Source organism: Mirounga leonina, unplaced genomic scaffold, assembly GCF_011800145.1.
Source record: "Mirounga leonina isolate KUSES-001 unplaced genomic scaffold, KU_Mleo_1.0 Mir_357, whole genome shotgun sequence".
NCBI lineage: Eukaryota > Metazoa > Chordata > Mammalia > Carnivora > Phocidae > Mirounga > Mirounga leonina.
Genome location: NW_023270702.1, coordinates 12,042,398 through 12,062,037, shown reverse-complemented (window position 1 = coordinate 12,062,037; position 19,640 = coordinate 12,042,398). Strand labels below are relative to the sequence as shown.

The 19,640-nt window shown below is 36.9% G+C and overlaps 1 protein-coding gene across 14 annotated transcripts in view; it reads left to right on the top strand.

Annotated features, from left to right (window-relative positions):
• Positions 1 to 19,640, top strand: part of CAMK2D (calcium/calmodulin dependent protein kinase II delta) — a 326,351-nt gene that overhangs the window by 230,689 nt on the left and 76,022 nt on the right. For all 14 annotated transcript variants that reach the window (XM_035030322.1, XM_035030317.1, XM_035030320.1 and 11 more), the window contains exons 7-8: positions 4,995 to 5,097; positions 12,657 to 12,740. In XM_035030322.1, the coding sequence (XP_034886213.1) occupies positions 4,995 to 5,097; positions 12,657 to 12,740 (187 nt within the window). The remainder of the gene's footprint in view (positions 1 to 4,994; positions 5,098 to 12,656; positions 12,741 to 19,640) is intronic.

Genomic DNA, 19,640 nt, shown 5'->3' with positions numbered 1-19,640 from the left:
AGGAATAAAATTAAAGACCAGAAAAGAGAAATTAATTTTCTGGGGGAATATGACATGTGTTCAGTAAATCCTCTGTAGTAGTAGATTTATCAAATTGTGAATCTACATTTTGAATAATTATAAAATTGCAATTGTTCCACTTTTCTCAGAAGTATACTCAGGTGAAAGTTTGAAAAACTTGTCATTTGTGTATAAAGTATGTCTAGGTGTTTTGGACACAAACTCAGTAAGTGATAAATTCCATAATCCATTGGTCATTCTTGTGTTTCTTTCTTGAACCCGACAGCTGTGTGTCAGGCCATGGAGAAACAGTAGGTAATTGGCACAGTCCTGCTGTGGTTGCACTCTGCTCTGCTTCTTTCAGAGAAGTATTTGCTAACAGTGTAGAAGTATGTGCTGATAGTGTGTGTTAATAATGTAGAAGTAAATAAGAAAACAGGAATGGAAAACAGATCATTCTTATGAATTTGCTCATGTATGCATGGTGATGGAAATAGTACTTCGTAATCACAGAACAGTGCATCAGCTGAGAACTCCCTCTGCTGAGTACATAAATTCAAGCATCCATTCCATATAAAAATAAAAGCAATAGTCACTTGTACCATGTGCACAAAAGAACTTCTGCCATGTGCATGAGTGAGCTTGATATTCAAGCTTTTCAGTTCATGCACTTTCACTTAGTTTATCTCTAGGAGCTTTGTTCTCACCTTCTTTGGCAAAGGAAAAGTGACTGAAAACACACCAAAGCACAGAATGCTTAACTTCATGTTGAAATAACTAATACTATCCAGTAGAGGAAGGAAATCCAAAAAGACAATTTCAATTCTTAAAAACTAATATCTAAAGAAATGAAAGAATTAAGTAATATAGAATGATAAAACTAACTGGCTGTTATATGATATTCATAAAGAAAAAAGCTGTAAAAAAAAAAGTAAAACAAATGTTTCACTACACATAAAAATTCCTAATGTTTGAGTTTTGTTGGCTAGATAATCACATATGTGCACAGATATGACTAATGCTGAAGATGATCATCACCTTTGCCCAATCAGTTCCTTAATAAAGATCACACTAATTTAGAAATTCTTGTGATGTGTTTATGAGATTTTTGAGAAGCAAGATTGAAACTATGGCTCATATTTCATAAGTTTTCCCCTGGGTTTTATTTGGATATGGGTAGGAAATATTTTTAAATACTTCAGATTCTTTTGCAACTGTCTACCGAGTGGACTGTCTTTTGCAAATGACCCATTTTTATACCATCGGAGGAGTTTCCTCAGTATCACATCTTTAGAAGAAGAAATCAGGAATCTGGCTTCAAATCCTCCCATCTTTTTTGGATCTCCCTACCTCATTTAGAGACTGAGGGGTTTGAGTTACTTTATCTCCCAAGTCAGTCCCAGTCTTAAAAGTGATCCCAGCAACCTGCCTAGGTACTTTGAGATATTTGAACAGATTCAAGAAAATCTCAAATCACATTGAAAGAAGTTGCCATTGCATCCATATGGAAGCACAGAACTAAACTTGCCAACAGTTGCTGCTCATTACAGCTGATATGCTATAAATGGTTGTTGACACTAAGACCAGATGTCATGGAAAATCCTGCATCATTAGGAAGCAGTTGGGTGGAGAAGGAACCTGTGTGTGAGAATGTCAGTAGAATCTATTTAAAAACCAACCTAAAAAGTGATTGCATTATAGGAATTTAGAGATAATCTCAATATATAAAGATTAGCTTAATAGATTGCATTAGATTTAGGAATGTAGACATCCCCCAAGTTACGCACATTCATTGCAAATATCCAGTGTCCTGCACGTTGACATGGCCAGCTGTACTGGAGTGTAATAGCTAATCACTAATGTGTATATTGTTCCATACAATATCACAGGCTCTTGTGATAAAATCCAATGAGATTTTATAACTTCATGTATAGTGTTATGAGAAATATGCTTATAATGTTCATTTGAGAGATGGAAGAACTAATTAGCTCCGAGAGTCTGTGAGTTGCCCATGTCCACACAGTTAATAACAGTCAGTCCCAGGACATAGACCTAGCTCTTCATCTTTTTTCTAGATCATCATGTTGCCCATTTCTCTCATGTTCAGCTATACACTGGAAGACCTGTGTTTCTGATTTCACCTTTCTCATTTGCTTTAGAAAATCAAAATAGTTGAATAGTAGCAGGTAATGGTGGTGATCCTTTTAAGGAAGCAGCCACTAATTAGCTGAAAGATTCTACCATTTTGGCTTTTGTGAAATACAATCACACATTATCTTCCTTTCTGTAGGTGTTCAGAATTTGGACTGACCTACTTGCCAGTGAACTTTTGTGTTACAACACATATCCAAGTTGGATGCTATATAAATGGTAGAACATGATTACAGGATTATTCAAATTTTGAATATATTCCAAACAGTTGTATATAAATCAAATTTGTGTGCTATTTCTAATGTTTCATTGAAGCTGGCCATTAGAAGCAATCTTGTGATGAAATATTTTATAAAGAAAAGACTTCTTTAATAAGGGCAGTAAGCATCCTGATTTTTCAATTTGCATTCCATAATTCTATATTTTAGATTTGCTTAAAAGATATGTACAAACACGAAGCCATTTTAGTTCTATTAATTCTTAAATCTACACAGTAACCTTGAAAGAGCCCTGCCTTTTCCTGTGCATAACTGCAGCTGAACAGTCTTCGTGGGTATAAGGTAAAACACTTATCCAGATGGATTAATTATTTCCCTGGATGACTCACAAGGCCCTATAGAGAGGTCTTCTAGGTCATCTCTAAGTATGAATATTTGCCCCAGTCATTCAGAGGCCATGTATGATAAAACTCTAAGGTGTTCCATTTCTTCTGAATTGGCAGACACTTGGTATTAAAGGGCGTAATGCACACAGCACTGCCCAGAACCTTTTTTGATCTAGTGATAAATATTTTAAAAGTTTATTTACTAATGGCACTGGCATTTGCTCAACAAACTTCAGTACTGCTTGATTAAAAGACCTAAAATGACGTGATTTCTAAAGTAATTGGAACTCTTTCTTTGAATGAGTCTGTGGTTGACAAATTAGGACAGATGTGTATTAGCAGAGATCTCTGACATCTCAGTGCTTTTGAACGTGAAGGTTATAAAGAAACTATTGCTTACAGTTTGATGTGGTTTTTCCAAGTCACTTATTTAATAAATTAATAGCTGGAAATCACTTTTTGATTAAATTAGAAAATGCATGAATGTAGTAGGCCATAAATTTTAGTTGTGAAAATAAAATGTCAAATATTAATAATATAATATGGTTAGATACTGTACTACATTAATAGATAACCAGAGTTCCAAGTAATTGTGGATGTTAGCTTTTTACTAAAGGTTATTTCAGCATGGAGATCTTTCATATTCTTGAGACCTCTTCATCCCAGTGTCCAAACTAAATTATCATGTATTTAGTGTTGAGGTAATTTTAAAAGCCCTATCAGCCCTAAGAAATTACAAAGTTTTCCTTACAGTTACCTATTGTCATAATAGTGATGAATCTGATGGCAGTGAACAGCAATAGCCTGAAGAAGTCTGGTACTTGATTAAAACTTACTTGCCTACACTCCTACTTCTTATAGACTTAACCTAATTTTTTCAATTTCTGGTTATGAGTCTTTGCTAATTTGCATGGCTGGCTTAATTAATAAATTAAATATTGGTTTAGGCTGTGTTTAGACAAGCTCAAAACAATCAACAGAATTGCCCAATTCAGTAAGAAAAAAGTAGCCATTTCATGAAAAAAAATATTGAATTCGTTTGCCAACACATAAACAGAACCAATTTGAATAACCTGAGTATTTAGATTTCCAGACAATTGTTTTGGCACTTGTAGACTCCATTGTTTCCCAACTTCTTTCAGTCCGAGGCACACCTCTAAATTTGCTGGGTTTTAGTCCAAGGTAAGAAGATGTTGAACTACTCGCCCAAATGTGTATGTACCAATCCAGCTGTATGTTCATTCAGATACCTGGGGATGGTAGACTTCAGTGTATGTATTAATCAGCCTCCTTTTCCTGACCGTCTTCTCCCTTCATGTCCTAAAATCCACAAAGGTGGTCGGGGAAATTAAAGACTTTGCCCTCGTGCCTGTTTTCAAAGTTGCAGTGTGTCTCGATGCCCTGGTTGGGAAACAGTGGTATAAACACAGCCTTATTCCAAGACCAAGTTATCAGTCCTTGAATAATGATAAATACCCAAGAAAATGAAAATGTATCTTTGTTATAGTATTCCAAGATGTGAGAACAAATATATAAGGAATGCTTTGAATCACACTTTGTAGACATATAAATTATGTTTTAAAAAACTGGCTTATAAAGAAAAAAAAAGCTAACTATAACATTTGGCAAATAGTACACTCTTTCTGCCTTTAAGAATAAACAGATTCTTAAAGACAGCAATTTAATACGTAATTCAGAATAAGACTCCAAAATTTGTACAGAAATTGTTTGGAAACATTGAGGAATCAAAATGACTACATTTGGGTCCAAACTCTTGAAGTCAACTAGGATTTAATTTGCACAGTTTCATTTGCCAAATGTCTGTAGATTGGTCCAACTCTTGTTATCATTTTGCCAAGTTTCCTTCTGCTGAAAATGTCTGTGCTCTATTAGGCTTCTAAGTCAATGTCCATGGCCAAGTCTGGACCTCAGCAGCCCTTGGAAGCATGTGAGCAGGTCAAGACAGGTGCTTCCGTTCATTTGATCTCTCCCCAAGTGTATTCTCTCTTCCTCCCCGTATCTCTCTAGTACATTTATGCATCTGTCTGAAGCCTGCACACATGATAATTTTTAATCATTTTTCTAACCATATTTTCCCTGGGATTTAGGAATGACAGTCTCCGCGAAAGAGGACAGTGCATGACTTTTTTTCCCCCTAATCTTACAAAATGTTGTTAGTTTTGAATAGTCACTTAAAATAGGTTCTCACTTCATTCTCTTTTTTTCTTTCTAAATAAAGCCTGAGAATTTGCTTTTAGCTAGCAAATCCAAGGGAGCAGCTGTGAAACTGGCAGACTTTGGCTTAGCCATAGAAGTTCAAGGAGACCAGCAGGCGTGGTTTGGTGAGTAGGGCTTCTCTCTACTTCATGCTGCTCATTCTATTCTGGCTCATCATAACCCGCTTCCCAGCCAAAATAAGACAGAAATGTTACTTCTAACAACAGCCTGACTAAACTGAAGACATTAGACCTTTGAAGCATTTAATTTTACTGACATTAAAAGGTATATACTCTAAAAATAATTTAAGAGAAAATATTAATAGGAGAGAAGTAACATGTAAACTTTTTCTTAAAACATGAGTGAGAAAATGGATCCTGTACTAAGAATTAATAGGGAGGGTTGCATTGTTGAAAGAGGACTTCTTAAGAGAAAATGACTGTTCACATAGAACCTTACTTGATGCCAAAAACTGCTGTGTAAATAGTAGGGACTCAGGAAATACAGAATATTTCCACATAATTTGTAGCTAACAAATTAAAGTTTAAAAATATTATAGCATATATATGTGTGTATATAGCATCCAGGTATCTGGATGAACATTATCTTCTGTTTCTTCACACTGCCAGTTTCCACTCTAAAATTTTGATAATTTTGGGATGCCTGGGTGGCTCAGTTGGTTAAGCGGCTGCCTTCGGCCCAGGTCATGATCCCAGGGTCCTGGGATCGAGTCCCACATAGGGCTCCTTGCTCAGCAGGGAACCTGCTTCTCCCTCTCTCTCCCTCTGCTTGTTCTCTCTCTGTCAAATAAATAAAATCTTTAAAAATAAATAAATAAAATAGTTAAAAAAAATAAAAATAAAAAAATAAAATTTTCATAATTTTGAAATTTCTTTTCATGAAACGTCTATTTCTTTACAATTAAGAAAGAAATTAACTCTTAAGTTTAAATTAGAGCACTTCTAACCAGGCTTGTGTATTGTTTCAGTATTTATCCAACTGGGTTATTTTATTCACTGTTTCTTTTTTTTATGCCCCTGTTTTTGCCATTTCCGAGTACTGACCCATTTTTTTTCCATGTAGTCTCCCAAAATATAACCTCTCCCCAAGCCTCTATCTTACTTCTTTTCTGACTTTCAGTGTATTGAGGTTAGATCATTTTTAAATGCCCTTCACTTCTAATTGCTTTTCCTCTGAACAACAACAGCAAACAGAAAGAGCACTCAAAAAGTGCTTACTTCTTTCATTTTATATGCAAAAACTTTCTGTGTTTTCCTAAATCTAAGGTGTGCACAGAGCCCCCAGCTAATAAGTGGGAGTGGGTGGTGTGGCAGCCTTCTCCTCTACAGGCAGCTTAATTTAGGACCTCATTTTCTGCTTCCTGTCCTGTTTCAGTAGTACCTGACTGTTAGCCTTGTCCACAATTCCTCCTAAGCTTAATACCACCATTTACATTAAGTCTCTCCTCACCCACCAGATGAATTTAGTATCTCCAAACTTGGCATTTGGTTTGTCATATTTTGCCATATGAATAAGCTTGTTCCTCTTAAATGCACACTGAAAGAAGGTAGGACCTAGAATAAGTACTGTAAATTGGAGATTCAGAGGCATCTTTGTATCCTGGGTAAGGGCACAGTTGACACAGATAAAGAATATATGGTAACTTTGGAGTTGAGGTCCAACAGAAAGTAGGAAGGCTATCACAGAGATGGGCAGAATAATAAATGGGGATGCTTAAATTAAGCAGGAGGTCCTGCCCCTCAAGATACTGACACTTCTGTATCAGTAACTATTTACCATGTAGTGTGGGAACATCTTAACAGAGGCATGCATGAAGGTGCTCTGGAGCACAACACAAGTATGAAATTCTGGGGAAAGTTTTGGTGATGGGGTAGTGCTTCTGCTTCCCTAATGGGTGAATGAGAATTTGTTCACTAACATGCAAGGAGATAAATGCCAAACAGAGGGATCAGCACATGCAAAACCTCAGAGGCATGGATCTACTGTTTCTATTTATGGAATAGCAAGAAATTTGATATAGCTATACTGGGATGAGTGGTAGTTGATTAGGTGGGAAAGGATTTTATGTGTTTTTGAAGGATTTGGCTTTTACCCTAGAAGTTTCAAGAATCCTGTGAAAAATTTTAAGTAGGGAAGGACATAATTGGGTTTATGTTATATAATGATGTTGTACGTAACAATGCAGAGGGTGGCTTAAGGATACTTACTCTGAAGGCAGGGGACCAGTTAGGCTAATACAGTAGTTCAAATTATGCGTGATGACAGCTTGAACTAAGGAGTATGCAAGAGCAAGCAAATTCCAGATAACATGTAGAACAGACAGTGACTCTGAACTCTAAGGAAGTCCGTTTAGAGGACATCAAAGCCCCAGAGGTTGCACTCTAGTGCCATCTAGTCCCGTCTGCTTCACAAGACCCAGGGTATGAAGCAGGACACCAAAATAGGACTTAGGCTAGGGATCTAATTGCCAGAACTGGGTAGAGGTGATGATAGGATATTAGGAACAAGACAAGCCTTATTATCAGAGTCAAGGCCGCAAATTAACATCAGCAACTTGGCTTGGTGTATAAAGGTGTGATATAATTGAGCACCTTAAATCTCCCATGTTTTTCACCTCTGTGTTTTATCTCCTGTGCTAGACAAGCTGCTTGAGGGCAAGGTTGTGTATAGTAGAAAAAATTCTGCTTTTTGAATTAGAATGCCCAAACTTATATCCTGGGTCTGATTCTTAATAGTTGTAAAATATTGGGCAAGTCACTTTAACTCTGTAAGGTCCATGTCCTCTTTTGTAAGCAGTGATAATAAACACTTCTTTGCAAGACTGTTACGAGTCCATAGGAATATGCCTGGGCTACGAAAGATGTTGAATAAGTTTTCAAAACCATCTTGGCATGAAACACAATGCCACAGTTCTTTGCCTGCTCAGTGAAAGTTGTTGAGCAGATCAGTGAGTGAAAAACCAAATATCAAGTTGGTGAAAGCAATAGCATCCAAATAAAAGTACACAAACTTGTAATCATTTATTTCTAAAAGTCATCTGACTCCAGAGAAAGAATGACAAATTGGGAATAAAATCCCCATTTCTTCTTCAGTGTGATGCTATAACAGTTATGTTCTTGCTAAGATATCTATTAGAATAACGACTTTTAAGAGGGGCATTTTAAGTCCTAAGAAAATTCCGCATTTCAAAAAATGTAGAAAAAACATAGTTTATAAGCTTTAGAGAATGCACAAGTTGTTTTTTTTTTTTTTCTTTTTCTTTTCTTCTTTAGCTTATTTTCAGCTTATTATATGCAAGTGAATCCTCATGGTAACCTACCTGAGGAAAAGGAGGCATGTGATATACTATTTATCTTTTGGGTGTACTACCAGATATATCATAGATTTTAAAGTAAAAGAATGTTTTAGTATGAGTGACTTGATTTGATATTTATTCATATCTACCATAATAGTCTCATATATTTGATTATTTTTTTATTTAAAGTTAATTAACATTATAGTGTATTACTAATTTCAGGGGTAGAGCTTAGTGATTCATCAGTTGCATGTAACACCCAGTGCTCATTACATCAAGTGCCCTCTTTAATGTCCATCACCCTTGACTGATTAATTTGGTCTCTTAAAATGTATTATCAGTGATGGGGAGGGGAGCCCTTTTATTTTATTTTATTTTATTTTATTTATTTATTTTTTTTTAGGGAGCTCTTTTATTTTAATAAAATAAGTTATTTTAAGACAAGAGCAGAACTCTTTCTTCATTACATATAATGCCAGAATTTCAGGCTTTTGCTCAATTTTATTTTAATAAATATAAGAGGTCCACTACAAATAAGAAAAATAAAACTACACAAGGCTTATAGAAGCTGCTTATTGTGTTTTTTCTCATTTTTAAGTCTAAATGTTTCTTTTTCTCATGATAATTTCTTCTGTCTTCCTAGCCTTGATCTATTTGATTACTAGCCAAAAATGCTAGAAGTAACACCCTGTGTCACTACACTTGTTAAGATGGCTAGAAAATTTACCAAAGAGGGCGCCTGGGTGGCTCAGTTGGTTGGGCGACTGCCTTCGGCTCAGGTCATGATCCTGGAGTCCCTGGATCGAGTCCCGCATCGGGCTCCCTGCTCGGCAGGGTGTCTGCTTCTCCCTCTGACCCTCCCCCCTCTCATGTGCTCTCTCTCATTCTCTCTCAAATAAATAAATAAAATCTTTAAAAAAAAAAAAAGAAAAGAAAATTTACCAAAGAGAAATATCAAAATATAGCCCATTTCTCCTGTGGGATTGGAAGCAGTGTTTGCAGTATATTTCTAGTTCTTTGTTGCTGCTAGGAAAAAAGGATAACTACCACCATTTTCCTTCATGGAGTAATTGCTTTGCTTGATTGCTATTATGTCTCAATAAAATATTGAGGGTTTTTTTTTTAATGCAATGGACGTTCCCAACAGTAAGTAATTATGTTTTGTTTTTGATCTGTTCTGATATTCCTATTGGTTTTTCAGAGTGAGAAGCACATACTATCTCTAAAGAAAGCAAGCTCTCATTAGTTTCCCTGTTTATAGCATATATCATGATAAATGAGATTCTTATGAGTTTAATCTCCTGCTAAAGAAGGTTTTATCTGTCTTACCCTCAGTATTTTGGTATTCATGAGAACACATTGCACAGTTCACAGTTCCTTAATGTTTATACATTTAGAGTATGTTTCAATAGGAGTAAGGACCCCACTGACTGCTCAAGTGGTAATTATATTAAATTAAAGAATGAACGTGATGGTGTTCTCTAAGCATTTCAATCTCCAGAAAAGGTTTGTAATAATTTACATGTAAAATTACCTTTTCATTTCTTAGTCACATAGTGAGTTCTTTATCTTTTCTACCTAAACGAAATATCATTAACATTTCCTCCTCTAGGAAATGTATTCTAAGATATTTAAGACCTATATTAAGGTTTACTAATTCTAGATAGGAGGTTATAGATTGTATATAAAAAGGTAGTCAATGGGAGGGGGGTGGGAGGATGGGTTAGCCTGGTGGTGGGTATTGAGGAGGGCACATTCTGCATTGAGCACTGGGTGTTGTGCACAAACAATGAATCATGGAACACTTCATCTAAAACTAATGATGTAATGTATGGGGATTAACATAAGAATAAAATTTAAAAATGCATAAAAAAAAAAAGGTAGTCAAAATCCGAAGTAAGGAGGGACCACTGAGAATTGTAGTTAGCTAAGGAGATCTCTAAATGGAAATAATTTAGAGCCAACTCTCTGTTAGAGAAAAGGTAGAGATGGAAATTGAGGCTTCAAGGAACAGAAAAAGTAACATCAAGGGCAAGAATGAGAAGTCTGTTTTCAAGAGACCTTAAAAAAATTAACCAGGTCAAATGCTCAAGGGTAGAAAGAAATCATGTTGGATGAATGAAGGGGAACTGGGAGATAAAGGGTCTTAAAGTGTGGGTTAGGAACATGGTCTTCAATCTGGAATTGGACATTGGTTTCTCATTGGGTTCCTTTGTCTGTCTCAACTTGGGAGGAGTTAGAAAGAGACCATTGGACTGAGAGCGGGTGTGGCATACCAGTAGCTCTTTAGAACTCTTACGCCCATCCGTACCTTGGAATTAGCGCACTTCACATCACTCCTTGATGGAATCCTCACACTTTAGGTAATGGGACCACCATGATTACTCAGGAATTCTTTCATCTCACAACTGTCAAGTAAATCAAGTAAATGCTTCCTTTAAGTGAAGTTTGAGAACAGAGGTAGACCTACTGTGGTGCATGTGAAGCTTAAACTACAGTACAGGCATCTTTTCTTGGAGTCCCCTCTCACTGTCCACTCCATCTTCCTCTACAACAAAGGAAAGGAAAAGTAATACAGGGGGCATAGGGGTTAAAATCCACAATCCTTTGCCTCACTTTCCAAGGTAATTTTGTTCAGAGGAATAACCATGCTATTATACATATATATATATATATATATATACACACACACACACATATATATACTTGTTTTTATATATATATATATATACATATATATACTTGTTTTTGCACATTGTTTGTTCTTAATAAGTTTGAAAAATGGGAAGAAAAAGCTCCTTTCTTGGGCACTTTGAATCCCATTAAATATATAATGAGCTTCTTCAGTGATTTGTGGTCAGAGGAATTCCTGATTACATATCCTTTTAAAGAAATGTTTCCAGTTTTCAAGTGTGCCTTTATAGAAAACTTCCAAATAGTTATTTTGGGTCTTTTTAAAAGTAGCTATTTTTATTTGAAAGCTATTATTTTCAGAAATAAGAAGAAAAATGTCACTCTAGGTTCTAGCTCTAAATTGATTGTTATTTAAGCATACCTCGTTGGAGTTTACACTGATTTATACAATAATGAAACTTTATTTTGCCATCTAGTTTCTCTTACCACATCTCTCTCTCTTCAGATTCTAGTTGATACTTGTTCATTAGTGATTTATCCTGAGTCTTCTCTTTAGTTGACAGTTATAAGTACACACTGACTATTTATTAGTACACAGCAATCTCTTTGATATATTTAGGGCTTATTCCTTCTCCTGGTGAAATCTTCAGTTACTCTCAGCCCCATCCCCACCCCATAGACTACCTTACTTTCAAAAATATTTACTTAGGGTCTATGTTTTTGTCCTTTTGTTTTATAGGTGAATGCTTCTCATAATAAAATTATGTCGGTATCATGGTAACTATCATCTCTTGGAAGGTTCTAACCCTATCTTCAAATTTCTCCCTATTTCTTTTCAGGTATAGGGGAGGAAAGACGTTCTCTCCCCTCTTAGGTCCGTGACTGGGGCTTGTGAGTCGAACTGACAAAAGACTGATGAACAGGAGAAAAGCATACAATTTTTTTGATGTTAATATTTTAACTTTATATACACACAGAGGCCTTTCTAGAAAAAAAATGAAGACCTGAAGAAAGGCCATTCCAAGGGACTTATATCCCATTTTAACAAAGAGTGATAAATTATGGAGATTTGACAAGACAAAGGAAAAAGGGGGTTTGGCTTCAGGACATTAAATTGTGGGGAAATAATGAGGAAACACATAGGGAAACTAATGGAAGATCAAGGTTATTTTAGTAAGGTTGGTTTGTATAGATCCCTCTTGGCACCATTTCCCATGCCAGGAATGTTCTCTCCTTCCTGGTACAGGGAGGGCACCTTTTTCACAAAAAATTTTATGCCCTACTTTTAGGTAGAAGGGAGAAGATTAAAGAGCCTGTCATACATCTACTGATTCTCAGTTGCCTTCAGCTAAAAATAATCAGTATGCCACAATGGCATATTTTGGGGTGATACGTTCTGATTCCCTTCACAGGTTTAGTTTCAAATCCTGCATAAGTAAGTGAGAATAAGAACTGCTAACCAGATAGACTTAAGTATACATGCTGACTATATAGCATAATAGAGTAGCCTTCATATCTGGGGAAAAAAATGCATTTTTTTCTAATAAGCTACAAAGCAGATTAGTGTTGATACTGCTATAGAGAGAAACTAGTGTAGATTATTTTAGGCCTTGTTTTATTTTGACAAACAGATCATCAGATTAAAAAGTCCCCAAAATGTTTTCTTCCTTAGTTTCCCATTTCACATTTGTTTTGTCAAATCAACTCTGACTCATTAACTTTCGTTTTCCCTAGGTTTTGCTGGCACGCCCGGCTATCTTTCTCCAGAAGTTCTACGTAAAGATCCTTATGGAAAGCCAGTGGATATGTGGGCATGCGGTAAGGAATCATATTTCCATGCAAATTTTGCAGTACACCAGTATGATTGAAAATAGCATCTTTCAGATTTGAAGTTAATGCTCTCTTGTGATCAACCTAGAGTAGTAGTTCTCAAACCTCAGCTGACAAAGGTCACGTGGAGGGCTGGTCAAAGCACAGATGACTGCTTCTGACTCGATAGGTCTGGGGTAGGAGCATCTGTGTTTTTCGCAAGTTCCCAGGCGACGTTAGTGTTTCCAGTGTCAGGACGCACTTGGAGGCCAGGGGCACAGAGCGCCCCCAGTGGCGGCCACGCGTTTATGCCGCAGTCGTCCTGCCTCGTGCAAGCGGCCCTTACCGCAAATACCACGTTTGCATGACATGCTTGGCAGGGATTAAGAGAGAAAAAATGGATCTTGAAAAAGAAGGAAACTGGTCCGTCCTATGGACTGAACTCTGATTTAGGCCTTTAGCAACCAACTCCAATCAAATAAGCATCCTGTGCAGGCTCAAAGACACATAATGTGGAGGATTCCCACCACAGTTTTTACACAGAGTTTCTGTGTGTTAACCTATCCAGCAAATAGGTAAAAAACTGAAATAAAAGGGATACCATAGGATGCTCTGAAATATTTTTCAGCTGGGGTTATTGACGCAAACTAGTCCTGTAGGTTCCTGACACTGTGTCATCACTACAAGTCTGTAAGTAGTTTGGCTTTGGTGTGTTGCAGACAGACCGTGCTGCCTTTGGTGTTTGTCAGTAAGCCTGGAAGGAGTGGGGAAGACAAGAACAAAAACAAAAACTTTATTTTGATTCTGAAAATAACTTTCTGGATTTGGTTGTACTGAAAAAATAACCATAAATTCATTACCACTACTTCGTAGTAATAGGTTATCCCTAACCTATATCTAACCACACTATATTTCTTGTCAGCTTTATCCCATTAACAATAGCAACTTGGCGTTTGGTCTTCAACTGGCTGCACCTTGGGCCTTTAGGCTTACCTCCATGCCTAGGACAGCAGTTATGGGAGGAGCATTGTATCTGGAGTCACAACATCTGCATTCAAGTCTTCGCTTTGCACCTATGAACCCTATCTCTAGTATCTCTGAGTTGGGTTCTTCACCTGTGAAACAGGAAAATATTACCCTCATAGGATTGTAGGGGGGTCAAATAAAGACATTTTATAGTTTGTAAAGAAATTTAAAAATACAAACAGCTATTACTCTAAAAGGTTGGATTAATTAAAGGGTGAGGTCTTAGGTGTGCTCTGTCTTCCTCCTGCCTACCTGAGAAGATCTTCTGAGCATGAACTCTATGCCTTTGGGTTAGGGCATTGCCACAGAATGTCCTTGTTCAAATCTCAATGCTAATGGCAAATAACTCACATATTTCCCTTGCAACAGATCAGCTCTCATCACAGATCTGTCTTTGCTGATGAATTTAAAAAGCAGCAAAGAGTGTGCTGAGAGGCAGGCAGACACAGACGGGTTTTATGGAGGATACAGTTGAGGGGAGTGTCGCTGGTGTCCTGCACGCAGACCCTGCACACCAGCAGGCTGGTGTGCTAGAGACCGGTCAGTAGCTGAGGCAGAGGGCACTCAAGAGGCTTTCCGTGCTGCCTTCATCAGAAGGTCACTTCTAGCCTCCTCCCACCTCCCTGTTTCTTCATCCCTTCTCCTTTTCCTCTTTCTCCTCCTCCCTCCCACCTGCTTCACAGGCAGGAGGCAGTATGTGCAGCGGCTGAGAGCCCTCACCCAGCTCTTCAGTGCTCTTGCTGTAGGAGCTGGCACAAATTTTAAGTAGTCCCGGTAGCTCAAAGCTTCCTTGTATGAAATGGAAAGTAAGAAACTATTTCTTTATAAATGAATTTTCTAGATAATTGATGTGTAGCCATGTGAGAGATACACATTTTATTAGATGACCCAGCATTATTGTTTTGATCATCAGTTGAATATTGTAACTTCATCTGGTTACCTGAATACCAATACCTGCCCCTCTCTTTGCTTTTTTTGTTCTCCTTTAAGTTCTTCTCTTGCATGCCTTTGATTCTGCCAAAGATGTTACTGTGGACCACTTTCACAGCTCCTGAATCGTATTTCATTCATTCAAATACTCTAAATAAATCATTTATTTAATGTTTGCATTAAACACATTTTTTCATAATATATCAGTTTTATTTGTGCTGAAGAATAACAGATGATTTAAAAGAAACCCAAAAAACTGGTATTTTGTAGTAGGGTTTCTTCTGTGGAGCAGAATCAGTGATGAAACATATATATATGGGCCCTACATGGGCCCTCTGCTCTAGTGGGTCTGAGCTGAGTACAGGCTGCGGCATTTTTAATAACTCTGACATATCATCAGAGTTTAGACTTAGTCTTAGACTCATAAACACACTATGTTCAATTTTAATATTACTTTGGTAAATTTGAGTATACTTGGCTTTCAGATTTTTTGTTTGAGTGCATTATTTGTATAGCTAACATTTTAAAATAAGGGCATATTTTGTAATAATAGGATTTCACATCTGTAAAATGTGAGGTAACTTAGAAGGTAGAAGCTCTAACTTTCTTGGCTGGAAGAGAGAAAAGAGATGGGCAAAGAGTTGCTTCCCTCCTTATTGTCTAAACTACATAACATTCTTAAGAACTGTAAGTAGAGGGTAGATAGATGGTACGTGTATGCCTGCAGATGTATATGCACACACATACAGATCTCATAATGACTCTAGGAACTTAGAACCAGAGGGCATCTAACAGGTTTCAACCTCAGTTGTGCCATGGGCAGAGCCACCCTTCACTTTGCTCACTTCTTTTTTTTTTTTTTTTTTTAAGATTTTATTTATTTATTTCAGAGAGAGAGAGCAGGGGAAGAGGGAGAATCTCAAGCAGACTCCACACTGAGCCTGATGTGGGGCTCAATCTCATGACCCTGAGATCATGACCTGAACCAAAACCAACAGTCGGATGCTTAACTGACAGCCACCCAGATGGCCCCTCACTTTGCTCGGTTCTATCCTTACCTTTGCTTTCTTCCCACAGTTTTCTACAAACAGCCACATCCCTTTGTGACAAGCCATGCTCCATTTAGAGCATATATTTCCTAACAGTTCTCATTTTCCTTGGAGTTTGTGACTTTTTTAAAACTGTGTGCCTTGAAATGCATTTGGGATCACATAGGTAACTAGGAAATGTCTTAGATATACCAATAGCACATATTTTGGGGAAATGATCCCCCTTCCACGAACATCTTAATAGAGTGTTCTGCCTTTTGTTACATTCCTGGATCACTGCACTGGGTTTGGAATATTGTTTTACCATTTTATTATATTTTCACTCTGCTCAGGTAACATGAAAGTGACATTAAATTCTCTTTATTTCTAAGACCATCCACCCTTCCTCATCCCCATTGTAAGAACCACCAAGATAATGTACACATTATTCGATTGCTTTTAGGTTATGGCATATCTTGAGAGAAACTCCTTTTTGGCCATCCATCAGCACTAGCTCTTGCCTACTGAATACTTCTTTTCAAGGCTAGACGTTGGGTAGTGTGGTAGTAAATGACACTGCCCAGATAACAAAAGAAATGCAGAATAAGACACTTAGCAGAATGGCAGCTAATCTTCTGTGAGTTAAGCTGTGAGCACTCACTACAGCAGAATGTCTTTTTAGCAGTTGGCATAGAGCAGAGTGAAGCACACTATTGGTATAAAAGCTAAAAGAAGTCTGTACATTATTTTTATTAGAAATATGCAAATATTGATACATAAGAAATTTTGAATACTTTACCACCATTACCTTGCTTTTGAGACCTCCCACAGAATGTAATCTGACCTGTATTCAGTCTTTGAAAGCAGCTAGTCCATTACTGGAAAGCAAATAATAGACATTAATGAAGCAAAAACATACCGTGTGTTGTACCATTAACAACAGTAAATTGATTTTGATGGCTTTCTTGCATATATAGCTGTTTCCATAATTCCCCAATGGAATGAGCAAGTGTTGTTTATAGATGTCACTGAATCACTGGATTTTAACAAAATTTGCTTCTACATCTCAGTTCAAAAAATAATGAATGTAAGCCCATATAAACATAGCCAACACACACATTCTCACAAATTCTCACACACTCACCCTTTTCTTAACTACGTCTCTATCTGAATTAGATATCACTCAGAACAATTATAAGTGATAATAAGTTAGTGACTATCACAGAATGATCATGACTTTTGATGAACCTTTGGAATATTATGGAATATATTTCTTCTTTTCTTTTTTTTTTTAAAGATTTTATTTATTTATTCATGGGAGACAGAGAGAGAGAGGCAGAGGGAGAAGCAGGCTCCCAAGGAGCAGAGAGCCCGATGCGGGACTCGATCCCAGGACCCTGGGATCATGACCTGAGCCGAAGGCAGACGCTTAACCATCTGAGCCACCCAGGCACCCTATTTCTTCTTTTCTTGCATGGCCACTTATAAGTTGAGTGATTACTTGACCTTAGAGCACATGTTTGCTAACAGTTCCCATTCTCCTTAGAGATTGTGGTATTTTTTCTTATATATTTCAGCTGGGAAAAGTCAGCATCAAGCACTTTTTAAGAAAGTATTTACAGTTTTGAAATCTCAAGCCTACTGGACAGTTTGTTGCTATGATTACCTTACACTGGTCAACATTTGTTGCTTATGATTACCAGTTCTGTGATTACCTTACACTTTGCCATCACAGGTATGCCTTACAATTTCAAGGCTCCGTGCCTTCATCCTTTATGACTCACATTCTCATTAGTCTTCTACCCATGGGGCTTTACTCACAGTTATAGCCTCTACCAATATTGTCTTACTCTGAACTTACATATTGTCTTAGATTTCTCAAAATACAATATTTATGGTTTCCCTAACCTGATGATTTACAAACTGTGGATCATGGACCCATGCTTCGAAGTGACCTAAGTGGCAATCAAAATTTCAGCTTTCTGGGATGCACTGGAGGATCACTGAATAAGATTCTCTGTGATGAGGTTCAGGAATTTGCATTTGATCAAGCTTGCTAGTTTATCCTCATGCACACCAACCATGAACAGCATTACCCTAGATAATTGCAAATTTCTTTAGGGCAGCAAGTTTTACAATTCTTATACAATATAGCACAGATTGCAAACAGGTGGTTTACAGACGTCTTGGCCAGATTGGTGGGCCTTTCACTTTGGGAGGTGTTGACACTCATTAATTATCTTTATAATTTATTACCAGGAGATTTTTTGTAAAACTACCAGTTTCCGGCTTCTCTTAAAGTAATCAAAAGAACTAATAACAAGGTGCTTTTGTCCTTGAATAGCAACTGTACCTGTCAGATAATGGACACATGCTCTCCCCTGGTTACCACCGCCCCCGCCCCCCATGCACAGTGCAGGCTCAGGCATTCATTTCTTCCTGATGCTGGAAGAACTGTCAGTTTGCCACCCCTACTACATGGCATAGTTTCCATCATCTGGAAAAAAACTTCCTATCTTACTGACCTTGATCTTCTAGATCTTTGTTCTACCCATCATTGGCCCTGTAGGTCAGAGTTGGCTAAACACTTTTACTATTTGAATTGTATGATTTTTTTTTGCATAAGGTATTATAATATAAAAGAGAGCCATACTTATTCCTCATATAGTTAATTATGCATTTCCAAACTCCACTCATAGTATGCCCTTTATTAAAAGAGTATTAAGTGGGTCTTGTTAGATTGTTCTGTTAACTTCCCACAGACTTCTCAGAGTTTCTCAACATTGCTTCTTTCTTTCTCCTTTCATCAGAGTAGTCATTAGAATGTTTTAATCATTAACGTGATTATAGGTTTAATCATGTTTCTAACTCTAGCTTTTATTAAAATCATTTTTGAATGTTCTTGATAATGTAATCTTTCTGCCTAATCAGTAATCAGTGCTTCTCAACTCTTATTAATCAAATATCTCTATCACCCAAGCACAAATATGCATATATGACAGTTAAAACTAGTTTTAACTTCCATTTTTAAATATTATATGAAGCTGACTGTGTCAAAATAGTTTTTTTAACTTTTTGTTTTGGAAATTTTGAAGCATACAAAAGTAGATAGAATAATATAATGAGCTGATGGCTAATCTTATTTCATCTATACCACCCTATTCATTCCTCATCCCCAAGATTTTTTAGTCAAATCCAAACATAATATTAATACATCTATACATACTGTAATGTGCATCTCTAAAAGAAAAGAGTTCTTTTAAAAGAATGGCAATGATAGCAATACCTCAAAATTTAATAATAACTACTTAAAACCATCAAATATCTAGTATTTTTTTGGAATTTGTCCTCTTATAATTTTGTTATTAGTTTGGTCTCTTAGGTCTCTTTTAATTTGTAGTTCCTGCTTCTCTCTCTCTCTCTCTTTCTCTCTCTCTCTCTCTCCCCCCCCTCCCCCTCCCCCTCTCCCTCTCCCCACTCCCTTGCCCATTATTTGTTTGAAGAAAACCTGCAATTCCCACAGAGCACCCCTATGGAATACCTGATACTGGTCTCTACATAATGTTTACCACTATAAGAAACCAGGATTCCTTGTACAAGTGGCTTATTACAAGTACGGATCAGGGAAAAAAAAAAAAAAAAGCACAAGATGATACAGTGCCTCTTGTTATAGCAGAAAGAGAGAAAACTGTTAAAGGCCACAGACTCTTTTTTTTTTTTTTTTTTGCAAGAACACTTCAGGAATGATGATATAGCTTCCAAAGGTTAGATGTTTCTCATGATGTTAGTGGCCTTTGATAATCTCTACCTAGATATTAACAGGACTCAGGAGCCAACTTGAAGAGGCTTCTTCCGGTTAAAGACAGGACAATTAGAGCATAAATGAGAAAAATAACCGTAATGGATTAAAACACATCAAATGAGT